Genomic DNA, 20,788 nt, shown 5'->3' with positions numbered 1-20,788 from the left:
CGTACATTCTGTCAAAATGATATTGAATCTCACGAACATATTTTCTACAACTGTATCCTTTTGAGACAACGGTCTCAATAGGCAGTGGTGGCTCAGTGGTTGAGGTTCATGGTTACTGACCAGAAGGTTGGGGATTCAAGCCCCAGCACCACTCAAGGGCACAAGGGCTGTTGGGCCCTTGAGCAAGGCCCTTAACTCAGGTTGCTCTGGGAGATTGTCCCTGTAATAAGTGCACTGTAAGTCGCTTTGGATAAAAGCGTCTGCCAAATGCATAAATGTAAATGAGACAGACTGTATGAGTAGTTGAAGACAAAAAATGTAATACCTGCCTTTGACTATCACATTGTTAAATTTTGTGTCTTTATGTAAAACAAAGAGGTTACATTTTTGTTTAATAATATGTTGATTGTAGCCAAGTTTTATTCACATAAATGTAAATTTGTTAAAGTTTCTCCATGCTTTGATGCATTTAAATATGATTTTAAAATTGTATTTCAATCCTTAAAGCAATTACAAAAGAGGTGTGCCTTAAAACTATCTAAATTATTGGCAACATACATGGATTAACCCCCCTGAAATGTAATTTAATCTAGGTTATAATTTGCTTTACATGTTTTGGTATTATTTTTTTTATTTTATTTTTTATTATTTTTCTTGTTTATGATATTCTGCTTGGAATTATTGTTGATGTGTTTAACAATGATAATGCCTGTTTGTTATTTGAAAAGGTTTATTAAAGTTGAAAATAAAAAAATATCGCGGAAGTAGCTTTATCCTGCAGTGACGTAGTTTCCGATTAATATGAAAAAGGCCAATACGCATGTGCGTACTCTAGAAGTTCCATTAAAAAGCAAAGAACGCAAGCGCAACTTCCTTTTCTTCCCAATGGTGGAAGGAGCTGGTTTCACGTGCTGCACGTTGCACCAGTGTAACTAAGGTAAATTATATTTCCTTTTAAAAAATACAGTCACGTAATAGTACCGATATAATCTACATGTATTTCTTAACAGACTTAAGTGTTTATGAGGCGTTGATCTACACGTGGTTAAAAGCAAGTTGGAGATTTTTGCATTCTGGTTTGCCCACGTGGTTCGTCTAAAAAAAATTTAATTTACAGATTAAACGATTGCTTAATTGTACAAAACGTCTTGACGTCTCGGTGTTCCGGTGGATGGATCAGTAGTCTTTTTATGAAAAAGATTTCGAAGGATTTGCACCACCTAATTCGTCTTTCATAATGACTTATAAGGCCCGTTAATATATATATATATATATATATATATATGACCAGCTGTTCTCCATAGTTGAGGACAGAGGCTTCAGAAATCTGAAATTTCCTCTATACAGTGTAGGTGGTATGTATATATATAAAACTGTACTACTGTTAAATAGTTCAACTATGTGGTTATGTTATCAAGTTTTCTATCTAATGAAAACATCTTTTACAAATGTGTAAATATGCAGGGCTCATTTGTTACTTATATGGTTTTAGTTGGATGAATGGATTTGTAAACTTAGCACTTAGATTTGGATATGTTATGAAATCACTATCCTGTAGTTTTCCTCTGGATTCTTTTGACCACTAAAAGTGGATGCTGAAATATTAAATTGTTGCAAAGGGTATCTTGAAGTCCAACTGTGCCTGACAAGGAATACAGGTCTGTTTGAGCAATTGTGTATATTGCCATTGCACAGCTGGCTACCATTACGGTGTCTGCACCTCACACCCCTTGCCTCAAGAGATGCACTAGTGACTGATAATAGAGGCTGTAGCCTTTAGCCTCTTTAGCGCGCCTGCCTCCCACGCCCTTTCGGAGCGGGTCGAGCAGGACTGGTTGTGCCGTGACCCGGGTTGGAGTGAGGTTTAGGAGGCTAGTGTAACAGTAGCGAGTTGGTAGGTAGCTGTGCCGTGTGTAAACACTACTCCCCTGGTCTCAAGAGGCGCACTTCCGAATGATTCCAGAGGCTGTGGCACCGGTTCGAATCTCGTTCGGAGAGGGTGAAGCAGGACCGCATACAATTTTGAACCTTTCTACAACATTGATCTTGTCCGTTAATGCTGTAATCATGAATTATCCTAGAAAATGTAAGCATCACAGCAGGACTGTTATAAATGTTAGGTGTGTTCCAGTGATAAATAGCCCCTTTGCCTTTTGCTCTGCTGTCTGCAGGACTTAGCGCTGTCCGGTGTAGGTCTGCTGTCCCTTGTGTGAACTTACTGGTTTGGGAATGGTTTATTCATGGCCTGGATTGGGTAATTGGGGCTTAGATTCACTTTGAGAGTCTGTGGTCTTGGTAAATGTTCTGACTTTGAGTTGAACTAGCATTGCCCAGGCCTTGTGTGGGAGGATCTACTACTGTTACATGTGCCTTTTTGACCTCCAGTTCATCAGTTCTCTGTTTGAGGTATAATTGAGCTTTTCATTTATTGGCTTTCCCCTTAGTGCTGCTTTTTTGAGGTAGCACAAAATCAATAGCCTTTTGGTATGATGGGTAATTTATGGTCACATTTTGGTGGTTTGTGCATTCCCTTATTATGATGGCTCTTTACATTTACTGGTATCCTTTTTTCTTTTTTTTTTGACCAGTTGCGCCAGATTAAGATGATTGCTTCTGCCAATGGAGAGGACCATTGTAAAGGTAAGAAGCTAAACTAATTCATTTTTAATTTTTTTCAACTAACTTAATTTGCGTTATTACTAGAGATGCACCGATCGACCGGCCAGGGACCGGAATTAGCAGATTTTCCACATGCTTTGCCCGGACCGGTAACCGGCGTCAGCCTCACGTCTTTTGATTCCAACCCGGTCCGTTTTGTTGCCAGCGGCGCAGGCAGTAACGTCACAGCCGCACGTAAACATTTCATTGGCGTGGAAGATCTTCACTGTGAAGAATACAAAGTTCGAAATGTGTAATAATTGTATGGCCAAATTAAACCGTGGGGGAACCACCACAATAACTTTCGGATCAACAAACCGAATTAGACATTTATAACACCATCACCCAGCTGAAAATGCCCATTTTAAAAAAGCTAAAAAGGGAAAGCGGCTAATGCTAGCCAGAGCTCAGAGACAGCCACAAGTCAGCAGCCTCTCCTATCATTCCTTGGAATGAGCAGCGAAAAGACCAAAGCAATAAGAGGAAAATGATGGAATTCATGGCCCTGGATGACCAGCTGTTCTCCATAGTTGAGGACAGAGGCTTCAGAAATCTGAATTTTCCTCTATACAGTGTAGGTGGTATTTTCCGACGTCTCGTTGCCGAGTTGTTTAATCTCTTGTCATGTCACACACACAGCCTGTTATCTGTCAACATTTGGGTACACAAATCCGGGAGAGGGGAAGTGGGGTGCTGGATGGCAGAGACAGGCTAAATACTATACAAATTGTGCCGTTGTGATTTAATGTGCTGAGTAACGTAAATTTTCCCACCGAGTCCGATATTAAAATCAGTGGAACACACATTGCAAAAGCCTTGGGCATTGTCGGTATGGCTTCGGGATATGAAATTCAATTCTTCCATCTGTGTGTATATATATATATATATATATATAACTGTTATATTTTAGCATCTTCAAAGTAGTCACCCTTTGCCTAGAATTTAAAAAGACATGTACTCCAACCAACTTCTTGAGGTATCAAGAAACCCAGGATGCTTTTTGGCTGCTTTTCTTTATTATTTGGTCCAAGTCATCAATTTAAAAATAATTTTAGTTTTGTAATGAAATAAATATGGTGGCAAAATTATACAAAATGAATTTCAAACATTTTAAGCATTCGCCTTCAGATCAAAAGATTTTTAAGATCATGAGAAACGTTTCAGTCAAGTGACCCTAAACTTTTGAAATGGCAGTGTGTTTGTATGTATGTATATACACTCACCTAAAGGATTATTAGGAACACCATACTAATACTGTGTTTGACCTCCTTTCGCCTTCAGAACTGCCTTAATTCTACGTGGCATTGATTCAACAAGGTGTTGAAAGCATTCTTTAGAAATGTTGGCCCATATTGATAGGATAGCATCTTGCAGTTGATGGAGATTTGTGGGATGCACATCCAGGGCACGAAGCTCCCGTTCCACCACATCCCAAAGATGCTCTATTGGGTTGAGATCTGGTGACTGTGGGGGCCATTTTAGTACAGTGAAATCATTGTCATGTTCAAGAAACCAATTTGAAATGATTCGAGCTTTGTGACATGGTGCATTATCCTGCTGGAAGTAGCCATCAGAGGATGGGTACATGGTGGCCATAAAGGGATTGACATGGTCAGAAACAATGCTCAGGTAGGCCGTGGCATTTAAACGATGCCCAATTGGCACTAAGGGGCCTAAAGTGTGCCAAGAAAACATCCCCCACACCATTACACCACCACCACCAGCCTGCACAGTGGTAACAAGGCATGATGGATCCATGTTCTCATTCTGTTTACGCCAAATTCTGACTCTACCATCTGAATGTCTCAACAGAAATCGAGACTCATCAGACCAGGCAACATTTTTCCAGTCTTCAACTGTCCAATTTTGGTGAGCTCTTGCAAATTGTAGCCTCTTTTTCCTATTTGTAGTGGAGATGAGTGGTACCCGGTGGGGTCTTCTGCTGTTGTAGCCCATCCGCCTCAAGGTTGTGCATGTTGTGGCTTCACAAATGCTTTGCTGCATACCTCGGTTGTAACGAGTGGTTATTTCAGGCAAAGTTGCTCTTCTATCAGCTTGAATCGGTCAGCCCATTCTCCTCTGACCTCTAGCATCAACAAGGCATTTTCGCCCACAGGACTGCCGCATACTGGATGTTTTTCCCTTTTCACACCATTCTTTGTAAACCATAGAAATGGTTGTGCGTGAAAATCCCAGTAACTGAGCAGATTGTGAAATGCTCAGACCGGCCCGTCTGGCACCAACTACCATGCCGCGCTCAAAATTGCTTAAATCACCTTTCTTTCCCATTCTGACATTCAGTTTGGAGTTCAGGAGATTGTCTTGACCAGGACCACACCCCTAAATGCATTGAAGCAACTGCCATGTGATTGGTTGATTAGATAATTGCATTAATGAGAAATTGAACAGGTGTTCCTAATAATCCTTTAGGTGTATGTATGCATGTATGCATGCATGCATTCCCATCTACCAGTGATGCTTGATTTAACATCCCGCGTCTACTACCTTCGCAGATATCAACCGCGCAAATGGGTTGTAGGTTGCCAGATTGTGGTCATAAATGATTTGTATGATGTGTTGATTGTGTGAGTAGGACGCGTTTCATTCAAGATCTGGCAACTGGACCACCTTGGAATAATATATTGATGTGATTATTCATATAACGTGGTTTGGGCCATACAAATTACGGGAGTTTTTTTTTTTTGGAGAAATAACAAAATGTGAGACTCCCGGGAAAAACGGGAGTGTTGACAGATATGGTTACAAGCTGTTCCCGAAGCAGTGCTCAGTTTTACAACTGCTATTTGGACATCTAACGTAAGTTGAGTGTATTGGACACTTCAGTTTTTCAGATCTTTTGGAATTGTTTTGTTAGACGAGTAATAAAGAGGAAAAAGGTCCATTTATAAAAATGGTGGGAAATTACATCTATTATATAAAGCAACTCCTTTGCAGTTAATTGTTATTTCTACCTCTTTCTAGTCACAGAGCACTTTATTTTGAGTTGTGAGAGAAGATCCTGTAACTTAGTGCAGTTTGGGGGAAATTGTAATGTTTAATAATTTTATTATGAAAATAAAATTAGCATTGAAAGGTAGATTTTGTTTGTATATGTGGTCAATAATAGTTATTAGAGAATTGGGAAAAAAATCTGTATCGGCAGGTCACACTTGCAAAAAATCGGAAATCGAAATCGGCCAAGAAAATTGCTATCGGTGCATCCCTAGTTATTACTTTTATCTAAAATAAATTTAAGATTACTAGGAGACAACTTGTCTTGTGAGCTGTTTGGTGCCATTAGTTTTACCTAATGCAATGATGATGTTCACATTATCGCCGTTTACCCATCAGACCAGATTGGGTTGTTGACACTGTGACTATCTGAAGCAAGAGCAGTTACTGACTACCCAATACCCCACTTGCAGTAAAAATTATATTATAATACTGATGTATTGATCCTATCCCCCCACCAGATGAAAGGATTGCCACTAGAAAAGGATGACCTGAGTTTCATCTTAATGAAGATGGGTAATTATTTTGCACTTATGCGTTCCCTTTTGCTCTAAATGAGTTTCATGCAATTTACCCATGTTACCAGACTGGGCTATTAATAAATTTTGTATTTTTTTGCTATTTATAGTTTAAACTAGATTTGAGTGTTGAAACTAGGGCTGGACAATATGAATATTTAATTTAGGGCGATACAATATAATTTCAATATAAAAGCCTCGGAAATACTGCCAAGAACGTCCACAACTGATGTCTGTACCTACAAACTTCTGGAAAGAGTTGGCCAAGTCTCCTTTTCCTCCTATATAATATTTAAGAAATAAAAACTGTACAAATGAATGTTCACATTTTATTTGCACTTACTCTTGATGTCAAAAACATTACTCTCCTTTGTCAATATGAATATTTTTAACTTGAAACTACAACATAGGCTGATTATCTTTTTATAGATTGAAACAAAGGTTCTTCAGCTAGGATAAAGAATATTGAAGTGCTCAAGAGTTGCTGCAGAAAGAGTGAGCAACAAAAACTTGCTGGTGCATTAAAAACCATGCATGTATTAAAAATATAATTTTATATTATACACTTGAATAACCTAGTAAAACGGGCCAAATCAGTAACAAAGGCTGTAATGCATCGGAAATGTGTTTAAAAATGCTTATCACTGTTATTGAGAAATTATGTTGTGATGCATATTGAATTATTATCCAGCCCTAGTTGAAACTGAATACGAATACTAGGATGTTCATTGTCTTGTTGGGTGCCATCAGTTCTGCCTAATGCAATGATGATGTTCACATTATCGCCGTTTACCCATCAGACCAGATTGGGTTGTTGACACTGTGACTATCTGAAGCAAGAGCAGTTACTGATTACCCAATACCTCACTTGCAGTAAAAATTATAATACCAAAGGATTGCCACTACAAAAGTGTGACTCGAGTTGTGTAATATATATATATATATATATTTTTTTTTTATAGGTCCATTCGTTCCCTTGTCATTATGATGGCTCTTTTCATTTACTTTGTATCCATTTCTTTCTTTTTTTACCAGTAGATGAAGATGATTGCTTCTGCCTATGGAGAGTACCATTGTAAAGGTAAGAAGCTAAACTTAAAAAAAAAAAATGTTTCAGCTCAACACATGTTAGATTTGCATTATTACTTTATCTAAAATAAATTAAGATTACAAGGAGACAACTTGTCTTGTGAGCTGTTGGGTGCCATCAGTTCTACCTAATGCAATGATGATGTTCACATTATCGCCGTTTACCCATCAGACCAGATTGGGTTGTTGACACTGTGACTTATCTGAAGCAAGAGCAGAGTTAATGTCTACCCAATACCCCATTTGCAGTAAAATAAATCTATTATAATACTAATGTATTGATCCTGTCCCCCACCAGATCAAAGGATTGCCACTAGAAAAGGGTGACCTGAGTTGCATCTTAATGAAGATGGGTAATTATTGTGCACTTATACGTTCCCTTTTGCTCTAAATGCGTTTAATGCAATTTACCCATGTTACGGGTTGTTAATGCTCCACCTGTAGTTGATTTATAGCCATGATGAATATTGTATTTTTGCTATTTGTCATTTAGACTAGATTAGGGTGTTGAAACTGAAAAAGATTACTAGGAGGATAATTTTCTTGTTGGGTGCCATCAGTTCTGCCTAATGCAATGATGATGTTCACATTATCGCCGTTTACCCATCAGACCAGATTGGGTTGTTGACACTGTGACTACCTGAAGCAAGAGCAGATTTACTGGCTACCCAATACCTCACTTGCAGTAAAATAATTATATTATAATACTAATGTATTGATCCTATCCCCCACCAGATCAAAGGATTGCCACTAGAAAAGGATGACCTGAGTTGCATCTTAATGAAGATGGGTAATTGTGCACTTAGATGTTCCCTTTTGCTCTAAATGTGTTTCATGCAATTTACCCATGTTAATACATTTTGTATTTTTGCTATTTATCGTTTAGACTAGATTTGAGTGTTGAAACTAGGGCTGGACATTATGGCCAAAGTGTATGATATGTTTAATTTGGGTCATTACAACATAATTCCCATATTGAAATGAACAATATAAAAGCCTCAGAAATACTGCCAAGAACGTCCCAGTGGATGTCTGTACCTACAAACTTCTGGAAAAAAGAATTTGCCAAGTCTATGAAACTTCCTCTATAATATTTAAGAAATAAAAAACTGTACAAATAAATGAATGTTCACCTTTTGCACTTAGTTTTGATGTCAAATAAACAAACTCGCTTTAGTCAATATTAATATTTTTAACTTGAAACTACAACATAGGCTGATTATCTTTTATTGATTGAAACAAAGGTTCTTCAGCTAGGATAAAAAATGTTGAAGTGCTCAAGAGTTGCTGCAGAAAGAGTGAGCAACAACTTGCTGGGGCATTAAAAGCCATGCAATGTATTGTTAAAAATATAATTTTAAATATACTTTAATAACTTGGTAAAACTAAACAAACGGGCCAAAAAAATTGTTTTTAAAAAACACTGAGTCCCCCCTCCCTTGTACCACAGTGGTTTGGTCCACTGCCTGCTTTACCTCTTTACACACACCAGTCCAGGGGAGTTTGAATTGCTTCATTAGTTGTGGAACTCAAAGTAGGCTGGCAGTGGCAAGGCTATTTTATTCACTTTAAGCATTGGATTAAGTGATTATTTACTCTTAAATACAGATGATGTGGAGTCATTAATAAATTGGTCATGACAATTATAACGATATTTTTTCACGAGTCCGCAACGTTAGCTATTATAACGTTACCTAGCTTGTTTGTGAGCTGATATTAACCTAATGTTGTAGATCTACCGTTGTTTTTGGTTTTGCTCAATTGTTACGTGGCAGATTAGTGGGATGGCTGCAGTTGAATATCTAAGACCCCTCAGTCCCAGATAATATAAAAATATGTAGGACGCAAGATAATTGTATAATTATGACTGCATGGTGAAAAGTCTTGTTCACATCCTATAGACGTACAATTTTGGCTCTATTATTTGTGTCCCTTTCAACCATTGCAATGTCACACACACACAGCCAATTGTTTTCTGCAATTTCTGCTTTAATGCAATTAACTGATGGCTGTGCCCTGAACATTAGTCCGTGACTTACACTATTTCGAGAAAATATTGCGTTTTGAACTGCGATTTATGATTGTTCTGTTTTCCACATGTTCAACTACAAAAAGGCTACTGGGGTTTTGAGCCCTCTTTAAAAGAACCAGACTGAGACCTTTTTGCAGTTCACCCACAAACAAATAAATGTATAAATAGTTAGTCTTTTTATCCAAATGTTACCATCCACCTTGTATGTGTTGTCCATTTTGTGACAGGATCTCAGCCCACTAATCATCAACATAAGTTTTTCAGTATATGCAAAATATAAATGTTACTTTATTCTAGGGCTTAACTAGTAGGCTTATACAAACTATTCTTTACTGTATATAAGAGTCCTAAAGAATGAGGCTTAATGTCAAACTGAAGTTGAACTTATTAGACCTGCTTTAACTTGTTTCCGCAGGGAGTGTAATAAGGGTGACGCTCTCTTGTGAGGTAAACAAATGACAGGAGAAGAGGACTCTACGGGTGTTACTGTTAATGCTGTTTGCTCAGCAATCTTTTCATAAATATGTTTGAATTACACCCCATCTTGTATTCTGCGACATGATACCTGTGCCTTGCGGAGACTGAGATGCTGCTACCGCAGATGATGATGATGATGATAATAATAATAAAAAGCTTCATGCAGGACGCTCCAGTTTAGTGTAAAGCGTTTAGCGCAGTGAACTCCGAGCACTTCTGTTACTTTAAGCATGAGAGGGATTTGTGGAGCACAGAACTGCTCTGAAAACACTAACAATGCGCTAATTTAATATTGTCTGGACTGAGTCGCTCAAAAACTTTTGAAGGGAGCAGACTAATTTATTTAATTCGCAGCCTTTGTAAAAGGTCATATCGTGGTTTCGATTAATTGTGCAGTCGTAGCTGTAATGTATCATAAATGTTTAAAACCCTTATCACTGTTATTGAGAAATGATATTGTGATTCATATTGAACGAGCTGTTGGGTGCCATTAGTTCTGCCTAATGCCATGATGTTCACATTATCGCCGTTTACCCATCAGACATGATTGAGTTGTTGACACTTGACTATTTGAAGCAAGAGAATTACTGACTTCCCAGTACCTCACTTTAAAGGATTTTATATATATATATATTAATTTATTGGGGCTGTCAATTAATTGAATTACATGGTGTCCTGAAATAATTCAATAGATAATGATAATTTTAGATATTTCAATTTGAGATATATATGCGCGTGCATTGTTTACTACCATATTATTGAACATAAGCCCATCATTGGCATACGTTTCACAGCAATCCATTTTGCAAGTGAATTTGTCAATCAGTTCGAGATTTGAGGGTTTGTTTAACCTGTTGATGCACCCCCCTTTTTAAGCACAAACCATGAAAATGACATTAACTTAAATGGTTGTAATTACTGGACCCTTTGGAGTATGGACGCAGTTGTATTTAATTTCCAGTGTCAATTAAAATTAAGAGATGCTGAAGTTTATAGTAATGGAAATATTTTGTGCTGAATTTTTTATTTTAAATTAAAAAAAAAAGTGCCAAGACAACCCAGAAATGAAATGTTCTCAAAGCCACAAGTCTAAATTTACATTTCAAATTTGAATATGATCTAACAAAAAATGAGGTTCCTACCCAAACAAACTTTGATATCCAAAATGTCTTTGTTTTAAATGTTTAGGGGAAGTGACCCAATAAAGCCCACCCAAATCTAGTTATTTTTTCTTAAGGTAACAGCCTTCCAATAAAATGAGTTAAATCAATGATTAATCTTAACACTCTGTCATATTTTTTGATAAACTTCAAGATAAATGAAATCAAGTTACTTTAACCTCAAATGTCTAGATCTAGAGTGGATTTATAACAAATGGTTTCTTAAGCACTATGCTTTTAAAAATGTAAATGCTTTACATTTTACTAAAACGCCTCCTAACAAGTAAGTTTTATCTTTTTAATTTCTAATCATTTTTTTGTAAGTTTGGTTTAATGAGGAACGGTGGTTTATTTGCTCATTGGCCTTATTAGAAACATTTAGGGGTCAGTGGAAAATAAACCTTAATTTAGAGGTGTGTGTGTGTGTGTGTGTGTGTGTGGTGTGGGTGTGTGGTTTTTTTTTTTTTATAAACTGCATTGTTTGAGCATCACTCTGGCAGTGTCCTGCAATGGCTCCAGAAACTATTGAAATCTGTCTTTTTTCAAATACAAAGTATTGTATCATTTGTTTTAATCTCTTAATTTAAAATGTATCATTCCTTCCCTAGTTATTAGTTCTAACTCCAGGAAAATTGCGCTCTTTGAGGTCCTCAAAGTTAGTTTTGGCACAACTTCCAAAATGACTGCCAAACAGTGGTAGCGTATGCTCCCAAATAACTAAAGAATGAAACGTTTGATTGACTCTAAATAAAAACTTATGATACCAACAAATATTAGCATTTTCTGTCTTTTTAGATTTCGAAATAAAACCGGAAGTGGGTTTATATGGCATGTGGGCTTAATTGGGTCCCTTTTAATCTTGGTTTCAGATTAAGATGTAACCGTTCTCTTTGTCTAGACTGTGATATAACAGTGCAATTTGATTTGTGGTGAGTGCATGTTGGCAGAGCTAGAATTGAATTGAAGTTTTTCCACCTGTATCTGGACAAAAGTGGAGACCTTAAGTTTTAAAATCCTTAACACTTCCAAAATGTAAAGTTTATGGTGAATGCTAAAATGATTAAAGACAAACATGCATCAGAGTTTTGCATTTACTTCAATGTAAATATTGAGTATGTGTAGTACCTTAATCTACTCCTCTACAATGTTTGTGTAGGTGTGCAGATAATACAAGATCTGCTTGCGGAGTTCTTCCAAAGTAAGGTCTCGTCTGTGCAGGGAGTCCAGGTCATGGAGCGCATGGGGAAAAACTGCATCGGGTGGAAAAACAAGCGCAGAGGCCCCTGCATTCCAATGACAAATTTGCTTGCATTTCTAAACCTTCAGTATCATGCACTGTAACAGGAGGTGCTGAAAGGTGAACATGACTTCGGTTTTGTTCAAATCTTCAACTGAAATAAATTCTCATTGCAAAAATGTCTGATTTGTGTTACTTAACTGCGTGTAATTATTTCAGAACTTCTGTCTGGACTTACACTTGTATTAGTAGTTAATTTGTTTAAATTCAAAATATATTGGTGAAACGAACCATGTTTTAGGGTGAAAGAACTCTCGCACAAGAGTACCGCAATGACTGCATCTTCCTCTAGAACTTGTGTTCTCAGGCTGAGTTTAGCATGGGCCTGGGCCAGAGAAATCCTACCAGAATAGTAAACAAAAATGCATTGTGTGTAAATGTCTTTTGTATGAAAGTTGCTAAAGAATGCAAGATTACTGTAAGTTTTGTTGACCAATTTTAAACGTGTCTTTCCTGCATTACAAAATCTATCTTGCTCCAGATTTTAGTATACCCCATGATACGGTGTTTATTTAGATGAGAAAAGGCTACCAAGTAAGTTTGCAGCCTGTTTTTATTGTAAAAACTGCCTTTAAACATTCTAGCATGAGCTTTATCATTAAATAGACCATTGGACTGCAACATTGACAAATCTTTTATATAGAAACGCCTTAACTAAAAGTTGGTTGGCTTTTTTTTTTTTTTTCTCAGGATGGTGGAAGGTGCTGAGCTGTTTGCATGCATTGTATAACGGTGCCATCTAGTGGTTCAGTCAGACTAGCGTTACTGTTTGCAAATGGTCAAATTTATAGGCAATGCTTACAGCAGTTTGATGGATGTGGTAGAGACAGAGGAGCCATGTGAGTCTGAACGAACTCTGCGGCTGGCCATATAATAGCCATGGATCATTCGCTCAGCCTCTGGACTCATGGCCACCTTCAAGTCCCTTGCATAAGCCAAGAGCTGGGGAAAGATAGGAACACATGAAAAAACATGCTGTGACAAAGTACAGCTTATTTTCATGTTAAGTCTATCCTCAAGTACTGAATAGCACTTAAAACAACTTTTAAAAAAATATATAGATTTTTAAATATTAAGAGACCATTTGAAGGGTCTGTGCACCTCTTTGTAGTCCTGTGTGGTAAATTGGATGCATGCTGGATAAACCGGCTCTCCTGGGTAGATAGCCTGTTTTAAGATGTGCACTGTCATGGACAGGAGTGGGTGATTGCTTGTTTCTCGACACTGGATCATGAGTCCAAACGCCTCTGCGAGCTGAAGGGGCACTGAGCCCATTTCCTACATTTATATGAATATATAGATGATCAGTTATATTAACTAAAACAAGCAAATCTGTTACTTTAAAAAATATATCAAATAAAATTGAGTCATTGTCTAGAATGATCACTGGTGAGATTTGGCTACTGACACAAATTAGCACAATGAGAAACTCCTAAAATAGACTGCATTGCCTCTGGTTTCTGTTCCCAAATAAAGAGGTGGGGTCATCTAAGCATTCCTTTTACTTGTAATCATAGGCTTTTGGCATGTATACTTATAAAATTCCAATCTGTTTTTTGAGGAAGTGATTATAAGATTGGATGTAAACCCACCACAGAGCCCAGCACCTCATCACATCTGGCTGTCTTCTTCGATGGGGAGGCAGCGTTAGCTAGGGCCCAGAAGTTGCAGTGGACGGGGAAGGAGAGCTGCTGGTCTGTATCATCACCATACTTTTTCGCGGGAATGAAAACCGACACTGTCCTGGTTTCAAGAGCTGAAGGACAATGTGCCAAGTAGAAACAGGTATTTAGGTTTGCTTTATTGGTTGAAATGTATGCAAAGTCTGTCTTCATAGAAATGTCCACAATAATTATCCTTTACATTAATATTCCTGAATGTATGTCATTAATTTGCACCAGATTGAAGCATATCCATCTTGTCTTTCTTGTAGCATGTGAGGTCTCCCAGCAGACAGACTCCTCCAGTTGCCAGCAGAGCTGAACCGGCATGGATATTGGCGGTACCTACTCCATACTCATCTCTGGACAGAGAAGCCAACAGCTCTCCTGTCACTGTGTGATGAATTCCACGTTGGGCCAATCCCAAACTATATCTCATCAACCTGTGAATGAATAAACACTCAATATAAATTATTCATTAGTGGAGTGGCATGGTTTATAGTAAAACAGAAAAAACTTAACTCGTAAACAAATCTTGATTGAACATGATCTAACTGTATGTGCGTATTTATAAAAAGCTGGACCTGTCAATGATTAGAGTGTCACTGGTTAGAGCAAGCACATCCAGGTGGTTGGGGGTATCTGGATTACCATCAGTTTGCACCAAACTAAGCAGTAGCCCCAATTTCAGTGTGTTGTAGAGTCCAGGAGGGATCACAGGGGAACCAAATGAGTTGGCTACAATTGCAGTGAACCTCCATGGGGAACATGCTGAGGCTGTCAGCAGGTTTTGGAAGTTGTTGCTAACCAGACAGGGGCCTGTGAGAAGCAGTCAGGAGCAAATGAGTTTGACATGCTGTGGATATAGCTGGTTGTTTTTATAACATCAGTCAAAACAAGACCTTACATTTGGGGGTCCATGGCTGGATACTGCAAGCCTCTACACTCCAGGTTATGCTAGGCCACTGGTGCACATGTGCTGGAATCCCCACAACTCGGTACAGATGACCAATTCTCATAGAGTTACACAGTTCATCTAATAATGTTAAGAGAAACAAAACAATTGACAGTTGGGGGTTGGTCTTCACTTATTTTTATTTTTTTTAAATGCTCACCGCCAACATGGCTGCCAAGTCAAACACTGTAGGCTCTTTTAAACAATGACTCCACTATGGTTTGTACCAGCTAATGAGAGTACCTTACATTTATTAACATGTATGTTCAGTAACCGGAGCCTGCTGTATTGAATTCCCTACTAATACTAGGTCAACAGAATATGTTACAGGCCAGAGAAACTACAGCCTCAAGTTGGTAAATGGAGGAATATTATTGCATGAGACAGGAACACCCAATCTAACACTGACTGGATGTGTTTTCAACAGTTTATTTACTTTATGCTCTTTCACAAGACTATGAAAACCAGGTTAATCAGGCATGACAATTTTGAACCTAACTGGATTATTTCCTAATGGCTGGTTTAGAAGTAAAGATTGATTGAAATACCATGAGAAAAAAAGGGGGAACAATTAGGGATATGAAAACTCATTTAGGCCCACCTCTTAGAAAAAGGGTTACAGATTGATATCTTAAGGAGGAAACCTCATGAACTCCCAAAACATCCACTGCCTTCACATGAATGAGCTCAACAAGCTGTTTATCTGCATACAAAAAAAAACTACAATAGTAAACTGACATTGAACCATTCTACACATTTAAATATTTTATCTCTATTTTTGTAAGTATTTTCACATGACTGCGATTTCCTTATGTGAGGTCTGTAATACAGTAAAATATATATATACATTGGCGGCCAAATGTTTGGAATAATTTACTGATTTTACTGTTTCGGAAGGAAATTGGTACTTTAATTCCCCAAAGTGGCATTCAACTGATCACAACGTATAGTCAGGACATTACTAATGTAAAAAAACTGCACCACCACTATTTGAAAAAAGACAGATCGACAGGCCCCATTTCCAGCAGCCATCACTCCAACACCTTATCCTTGCGTAATCATGCTAAATTGCTAATTTGGTACTAGAAAATCACTTGCCATTATATAAAATATAGTTGAAAGCTATCTGGTTTGTTAATTTAAGCTTAACATTGTCTTTTGTTTTTGTTTTGCCACAGTATGCAATAGATTGGCATGTCTTCAGGTCAATATTAGGTAAAAAATGCCAAAAAAGAAACAACTTTGTCTTGAAACTCATCAGTCAATCATTGTTTTGAGGAATGAAGGCTATATATACTTAGAATTGCCAAAAAACAGAAGATTTCATACAAAGGTGTACAATACATTCTTTAAAGACGAAGGACATCTGGAAGATGTACAATTAAACAAGAGGATAAGTACATCAGTCTTAGTTTGAGTCTCTAGTTTGAGCAATAGATGCCTCACATGTCCTCAACTGACAGCTTCATTGAATTCTACACACTCAACACCAGTTTCATGTACAGTAAAGAGAAGACTCAGGGGTGCAGGTCTTATGGGAAGAATTGCAAATAAAAAGCCACTTTTTTTAACAGAAAACGCAAAGAAAAAGTGGGCAAAGAAACACATTGGACAACAGATAATTGGAAAAGAGTGTTATGGATCTTAACACCATTTTGTGGGATCAGCTAGAGTGTTAGGTGTGTGAAGTGCCCGACAAGACAGCCACATCTATGGCAAGTGCTACAGGAAGTGTGGGGTGAAATGTCACCTGATCTGGACAACAGACAGCTAGAATGCCAAGGATCTGCAAAGCTGACATTGCTGCACATGGAGGATTTTTTTGATGAGAATTATTTTAAGTATTTTAAGAATAAAAATGTATTTAAATAATTGACATTTTATTAAAAATCAAATGTAAATTGTAGTAGTAATTTTCATGTTCTTAATGTCCTGACTATACATTGTGATCAGTTGAATCCCACTTTGGTGCATAAAAGTACCAATTTCTTTCCATAAGTGCAAAATTTGTACATTATTCCAAACTTTTGGCAGCCAGTGTATATTTTAATTTTATCTCACCCCCTAAAACACGAGACTTCACATCCTCTTTCAGTGGAGATGAGCAGAGAAAACAGATAAAATCACTCCTGATTGTAGCAGACTCTGTGGCACCTGGTACATGAACTCTGATGTGATGATATCCTTTAGACAAATTGGTAGGTGGGACAACAGTTACAAATAAAGCCTACATATGGAAAAATGCAAGGTAATAAAAGTTACCTACCTCTTGAACACGGACATTTCTCTTCTGAGCAGAGAAATCTGGCCCCTTGTGTGTATTTGGTGACTCGTGTAATTGCAATTGCAAGGCCTTCCAAAGCTAAAGGTCTCATTGGACCATACCCACGGGGAAACTTAGAGAGATCCAAACAATAGTTGGGAAAAGGTGGCAAGTGTGTTGGCTTTAAAACAACATTAACCTAAAAATGAAAAAATAATTAAAAAAAATTCTATATAATTATTTATGTATATAGTATATGTTGTACAGCTATGTCTCTATATATCATCTGTGATTGCTTAGTACATTTTTGTTAAAAATGTATATTGTTTACATACATAAATCTACATATAATTACACACAATGCTGTTTCTCACCTGGCTTTCGGTTTCTACGTGATCAATAAGTGATAGTGTTTTTATGGACAGAAAACAAACCTGAAAAAAAAAAAAAAAATGTAAATTGCACTCAATTGTTTGATATACAGAGTAGATAGTAAATATGGAACTTATATTGCAGTGTGGTCTGTTAAGCTCAGTTCAATAAATGGCATATTCCCTCAAATTATATATATATATATATATATATATATATATATATATATATATATATATATATGTAGTGGGATCACCCCTTTAACATTATTCTGAGTGGCCCCTTTAAAAATAGCGCACGGATTGCATAAAGTGGGTGGGCACGTCAGGTAATCACGTAGCTATAAAAACACAGGTGAGAGTTAGTTTCCTCATGGCATTGTATCGATGTGACCTGTTTGTCTTGTATCTCCTTCACTCCTTGGGAAAGGTAGGTTTTATCAAATTGGAGGCTCATAGATGGGAGGGAATTATAAACTTAGAATATGGGTGTTCGTGGGAATTTAATTTAATTCACCTGTTTGATTAATGTGATTATTTGGTGTAATTTTAGATTAGTCGGGTGCGTCCAGGCTTTGCTAGTGAGTATGTGAGTGTCATACACGTGAAAGGTAATTTTATTTTTCCCTTACCCTGTTTGTGTGATTTTAAAAATGTGAGAGGAGTGGGGTTGGAGATGAAAGCAAACGAAAATGTTTTTGTTTTGCAGAAGTTGCCAGCTGCTGCTTTGCTGCGGCTTACATAGCGTTTCCAGTTTGGAACGCGGGATTTTTGCCTTGAACGCTCGTGATTGCATTGAACGCGAGCGATTACCTTGAATGTCTTTGCTATTGCCTGTACAACGTTCACGTTGGATGTGCTACACCCGTGGCCCTTGATTTTGGCGCCACCTAGTGTTCGCTCGATTCGCTGGTGTACTCTCATTGATTTGTGTTTATTCGTTGTCTGTGTATTTTGTTTAAGGGGGTGTGCAATGGAAGTGAATTGAAATTGTTTTGTTTTTTTGGTTTGTCCATCTTGTTATTCTCATTATTAGTTTTTGTATTGTGTACCTATTTAGTTTGTTTATTTTATTTTGGTTGGTTGTATCATTTCTTTGTCTTGCTTTACATTGATACCGCTCAATTACGGAGTGGATTAATTGTGGTTTATTTGTTTTTTTTTGGTCCTTTTGGTTGGTGTTGAGTGGGTGCAAATAATTATTGTAATCTTGGGTTTGGTTGGTTTGAAGTGTTTTGATTTGTATTCATTTTGTTTTATTATTTGAGTGGTGAGATGTTTTATTTAAAGACATAATACCAAAGAAAGAAACCAACTTGTTTAGTTATCTCTCTTTTTTTTTTTTTTTTGTGCATTTTCCTTTTGTTAGTATATTTCTTTTCTTTTTGTATATTTGGCCAGTGTATGGGTGGCCGGCCCATGTGAACTGACTAAACGATGCCCATTGGGCTGATTCATTCACATTGAAGTGTTTTTTTTATCATTGATGTTGAGCTCAAGATGGTTTTAGTAATTTAATTGATAACTAAAATTGTAGTCTGTGGTTTTGTCTCTGCTCGTCCTTTTCCTTTAGTGGAAAGCCTGATTGGGGAGGCTTGAAAATTTGGGCTCTGAGTATGGGCCTTACTAGTGTAAGTTGATCGAGTCCTATGGATATATATATATATCAGCCTGTACACATACATATTTTTGCAATTATCAAACCAGCCAGTCGTGTGTCAGTAGTGCAATGCATCAAATCACGCAGATATGGGTCAGGACCCTCAGTTCATGTTCACATCAACTATCAGATGGTGAAAAAAATGTGATCTCATTGATTTGGCATGAATGTTGGTGACAGACGGGCTGGTTTAAGTATTTCTGTAACTGCTGATTTCCTAGGATTTTCATGCACAATAGTCTATAGAATTTACTCAGAATGGTGCACAAAACAAAAAACAGAGTGAGCGGCAGTTCTGTGGATGGAAAAGCCTTGTTGATGAGAAAGGACAATGGAGAATGGCCATACTGGTTTGAGCTGACAGAAAGGCTACAGTAACTCAGATAACCACTCTGTACAATTGTAGTGAGCAGAATATCATCTCAAAATACACATGTGCATTGATGTGGATGGGCTACAACAGCAGAAGACCAGTATGGGCACTTTATTAGGACCATAGTGTTCATAATCAAGTGCTCAGTGAGTGTATATAAATTAGAGGGTTAAGAGCCTCAACTATGGAAGCCCATTTCTGTCACATAAAAAAACCCAAACAAGTTTGGTAAATCAAAATTATGTGATAAAAACTCATAAATCATAATGAGATGCTAAGTCATAATTTTGAGACACTAAATGAGATGCATAGTCCTTATTTTGTGATACTAAATCATGAGAAGACTATGAGATTGCTTATGTAATATTTTTTTTTTATCTCATCAGTAGGCTGACTTTTAATCTTATATATTTTTTTTACTTTTTAGCTAAAAATTTCGACTTTAAATTGGAAATGATTTAATTAGGAATAACCCATTAAGATGTACCATCTCGTTTTCAAGGGGGTTCAAAAAAAAAATAACTTATAACTGTAAGGAATTTTTAGAGAACTTGTTGAGAGGTCTTAATTATTTTACAATAACTATAATATATTTATCTCAATTATAACTTAGGATCTCATCATTTTGATTTAGCATCTCATTATTATGACGTTGTATTTCAGAATTATGAATCTATTTTTATGATGCGGAAATGGGCTTCCATACTAAACATTGTTAATATTATACTTCATTATTTGTGTAACTCACAGACTGAAAGAGTACGGCAGCTTTGAGGGGGTCGTGTAATATACAGTCTCCCAGTGTGGCGTCCAATTCAAGCACATCAGAGGGATTTATATCAAAACTGAACCGATACACGGCCTCCATCTGCTGTGCACCTGAAAGACACGTTTATCTTACCTCTTTCATTTGTGGAAATGGTTATGTACATTATAGTGTTCATACTTTTGGTTCGAATGTATAATGTTAAATTTTTTAAAATCTTTTTTAGTTGTTACATTAATAAAAAATTAAATAAAGGTAGCGTAACACTCATTTTTAAAGTGAATGCAATACAAAAGTAGCTTCCTCGCGACCACTGAGGTAAACCATTAAAGGTGTGTAAATGACAAATAAGCCTCTGATAACGCTTAAGATTCGTATAAACAAACCTTTTAAGATGTAACAGTCTTCCACGAGTTTCCGTAACCCACCACTTCTATCTAAATAAATTACAATCGCTTCTTTTAGAGAAAGTAGACTCTCCATCTCCAAAACGTCC

General features: G+C 37.1%; 1 protein-coding gene and 1 long non-coding RNA gene across 2 annotated transcripts; one reads left to right on the top strand and one right to left on the bottom strand.

Moving 5' to 3' along the window:
* Window positions 1–843: 843 nt before the first annotated feature.
* LOC127634539 (uncharacterized) lies at window positions 844–12,356 on the top strand. The gene is made up of 6 exons (XR_007969352.1): window positions 844–937; window positions 2,589–2,640; window positions 7,224–7,269; window positions 7,576–7,630; window positions 8,013–8,067; window positions 12,103–12,356. It is a non-coding gene; the product is annotated as an uncharacterized LOC127634539 (long non-coding RNA).
* On the bottom strand, window positions 8,074–20,775 carry mcmdc2 (minichromosome maintenance domain containing 2). Its single transcript, XM_052114141.1, has 14 exons — window positions 20,679–20,775; window positions 20,275–20,405; window positions 17,497–17,556; window positions 17,126–17,321; window positions 16,921–17,043; window positions 15,461–15,562; window positions 14,812–14,940; window positions 14,489–14,723; window positions 14,142–14,347; window positions 13,836–13,999; window positions 13,345–13,521; window positions 13,046–13,185; window positions 12,475–12,584; window positions 8,074–12,229 (listed from the first exon to the last, which is right to left on the bottom strand). The coding sequence occupies exons 1-14, from the start codon at window positions 20,773–20,775 to the stop codon at window positions 12,078–12,080; spliced, it is 2,022 nt and encodes a 673-aa protein (XP_051970101.1). The 3' UTR covers window positions 8,074–12,077.
* Window positions 20,776–20,788: the final 13 nt, after the last annotated feature.

The sequence above is a fragment of the Xyrauchen texanus genome, chromosome 41 (assembly GCF_025860055.1).
Source record: "Xyrauchen texanus isolate HMW12.3.18 chromosome 41, RBS_HiC_50CHRs, whole genome shotgun sequence".
Taxonomy (NCBI): Eukaryota; Metazoa; Chordata; class Actinopteri; order Cypriniformes; family Catostomidae; genus Xyrauchen; species Xyrauchen texanus.
The sequence above is the reverse complement of the archived record's forward strand: the minus strand, read 5'-3'. Positions and strand labels throughout refer to the sequence as shown.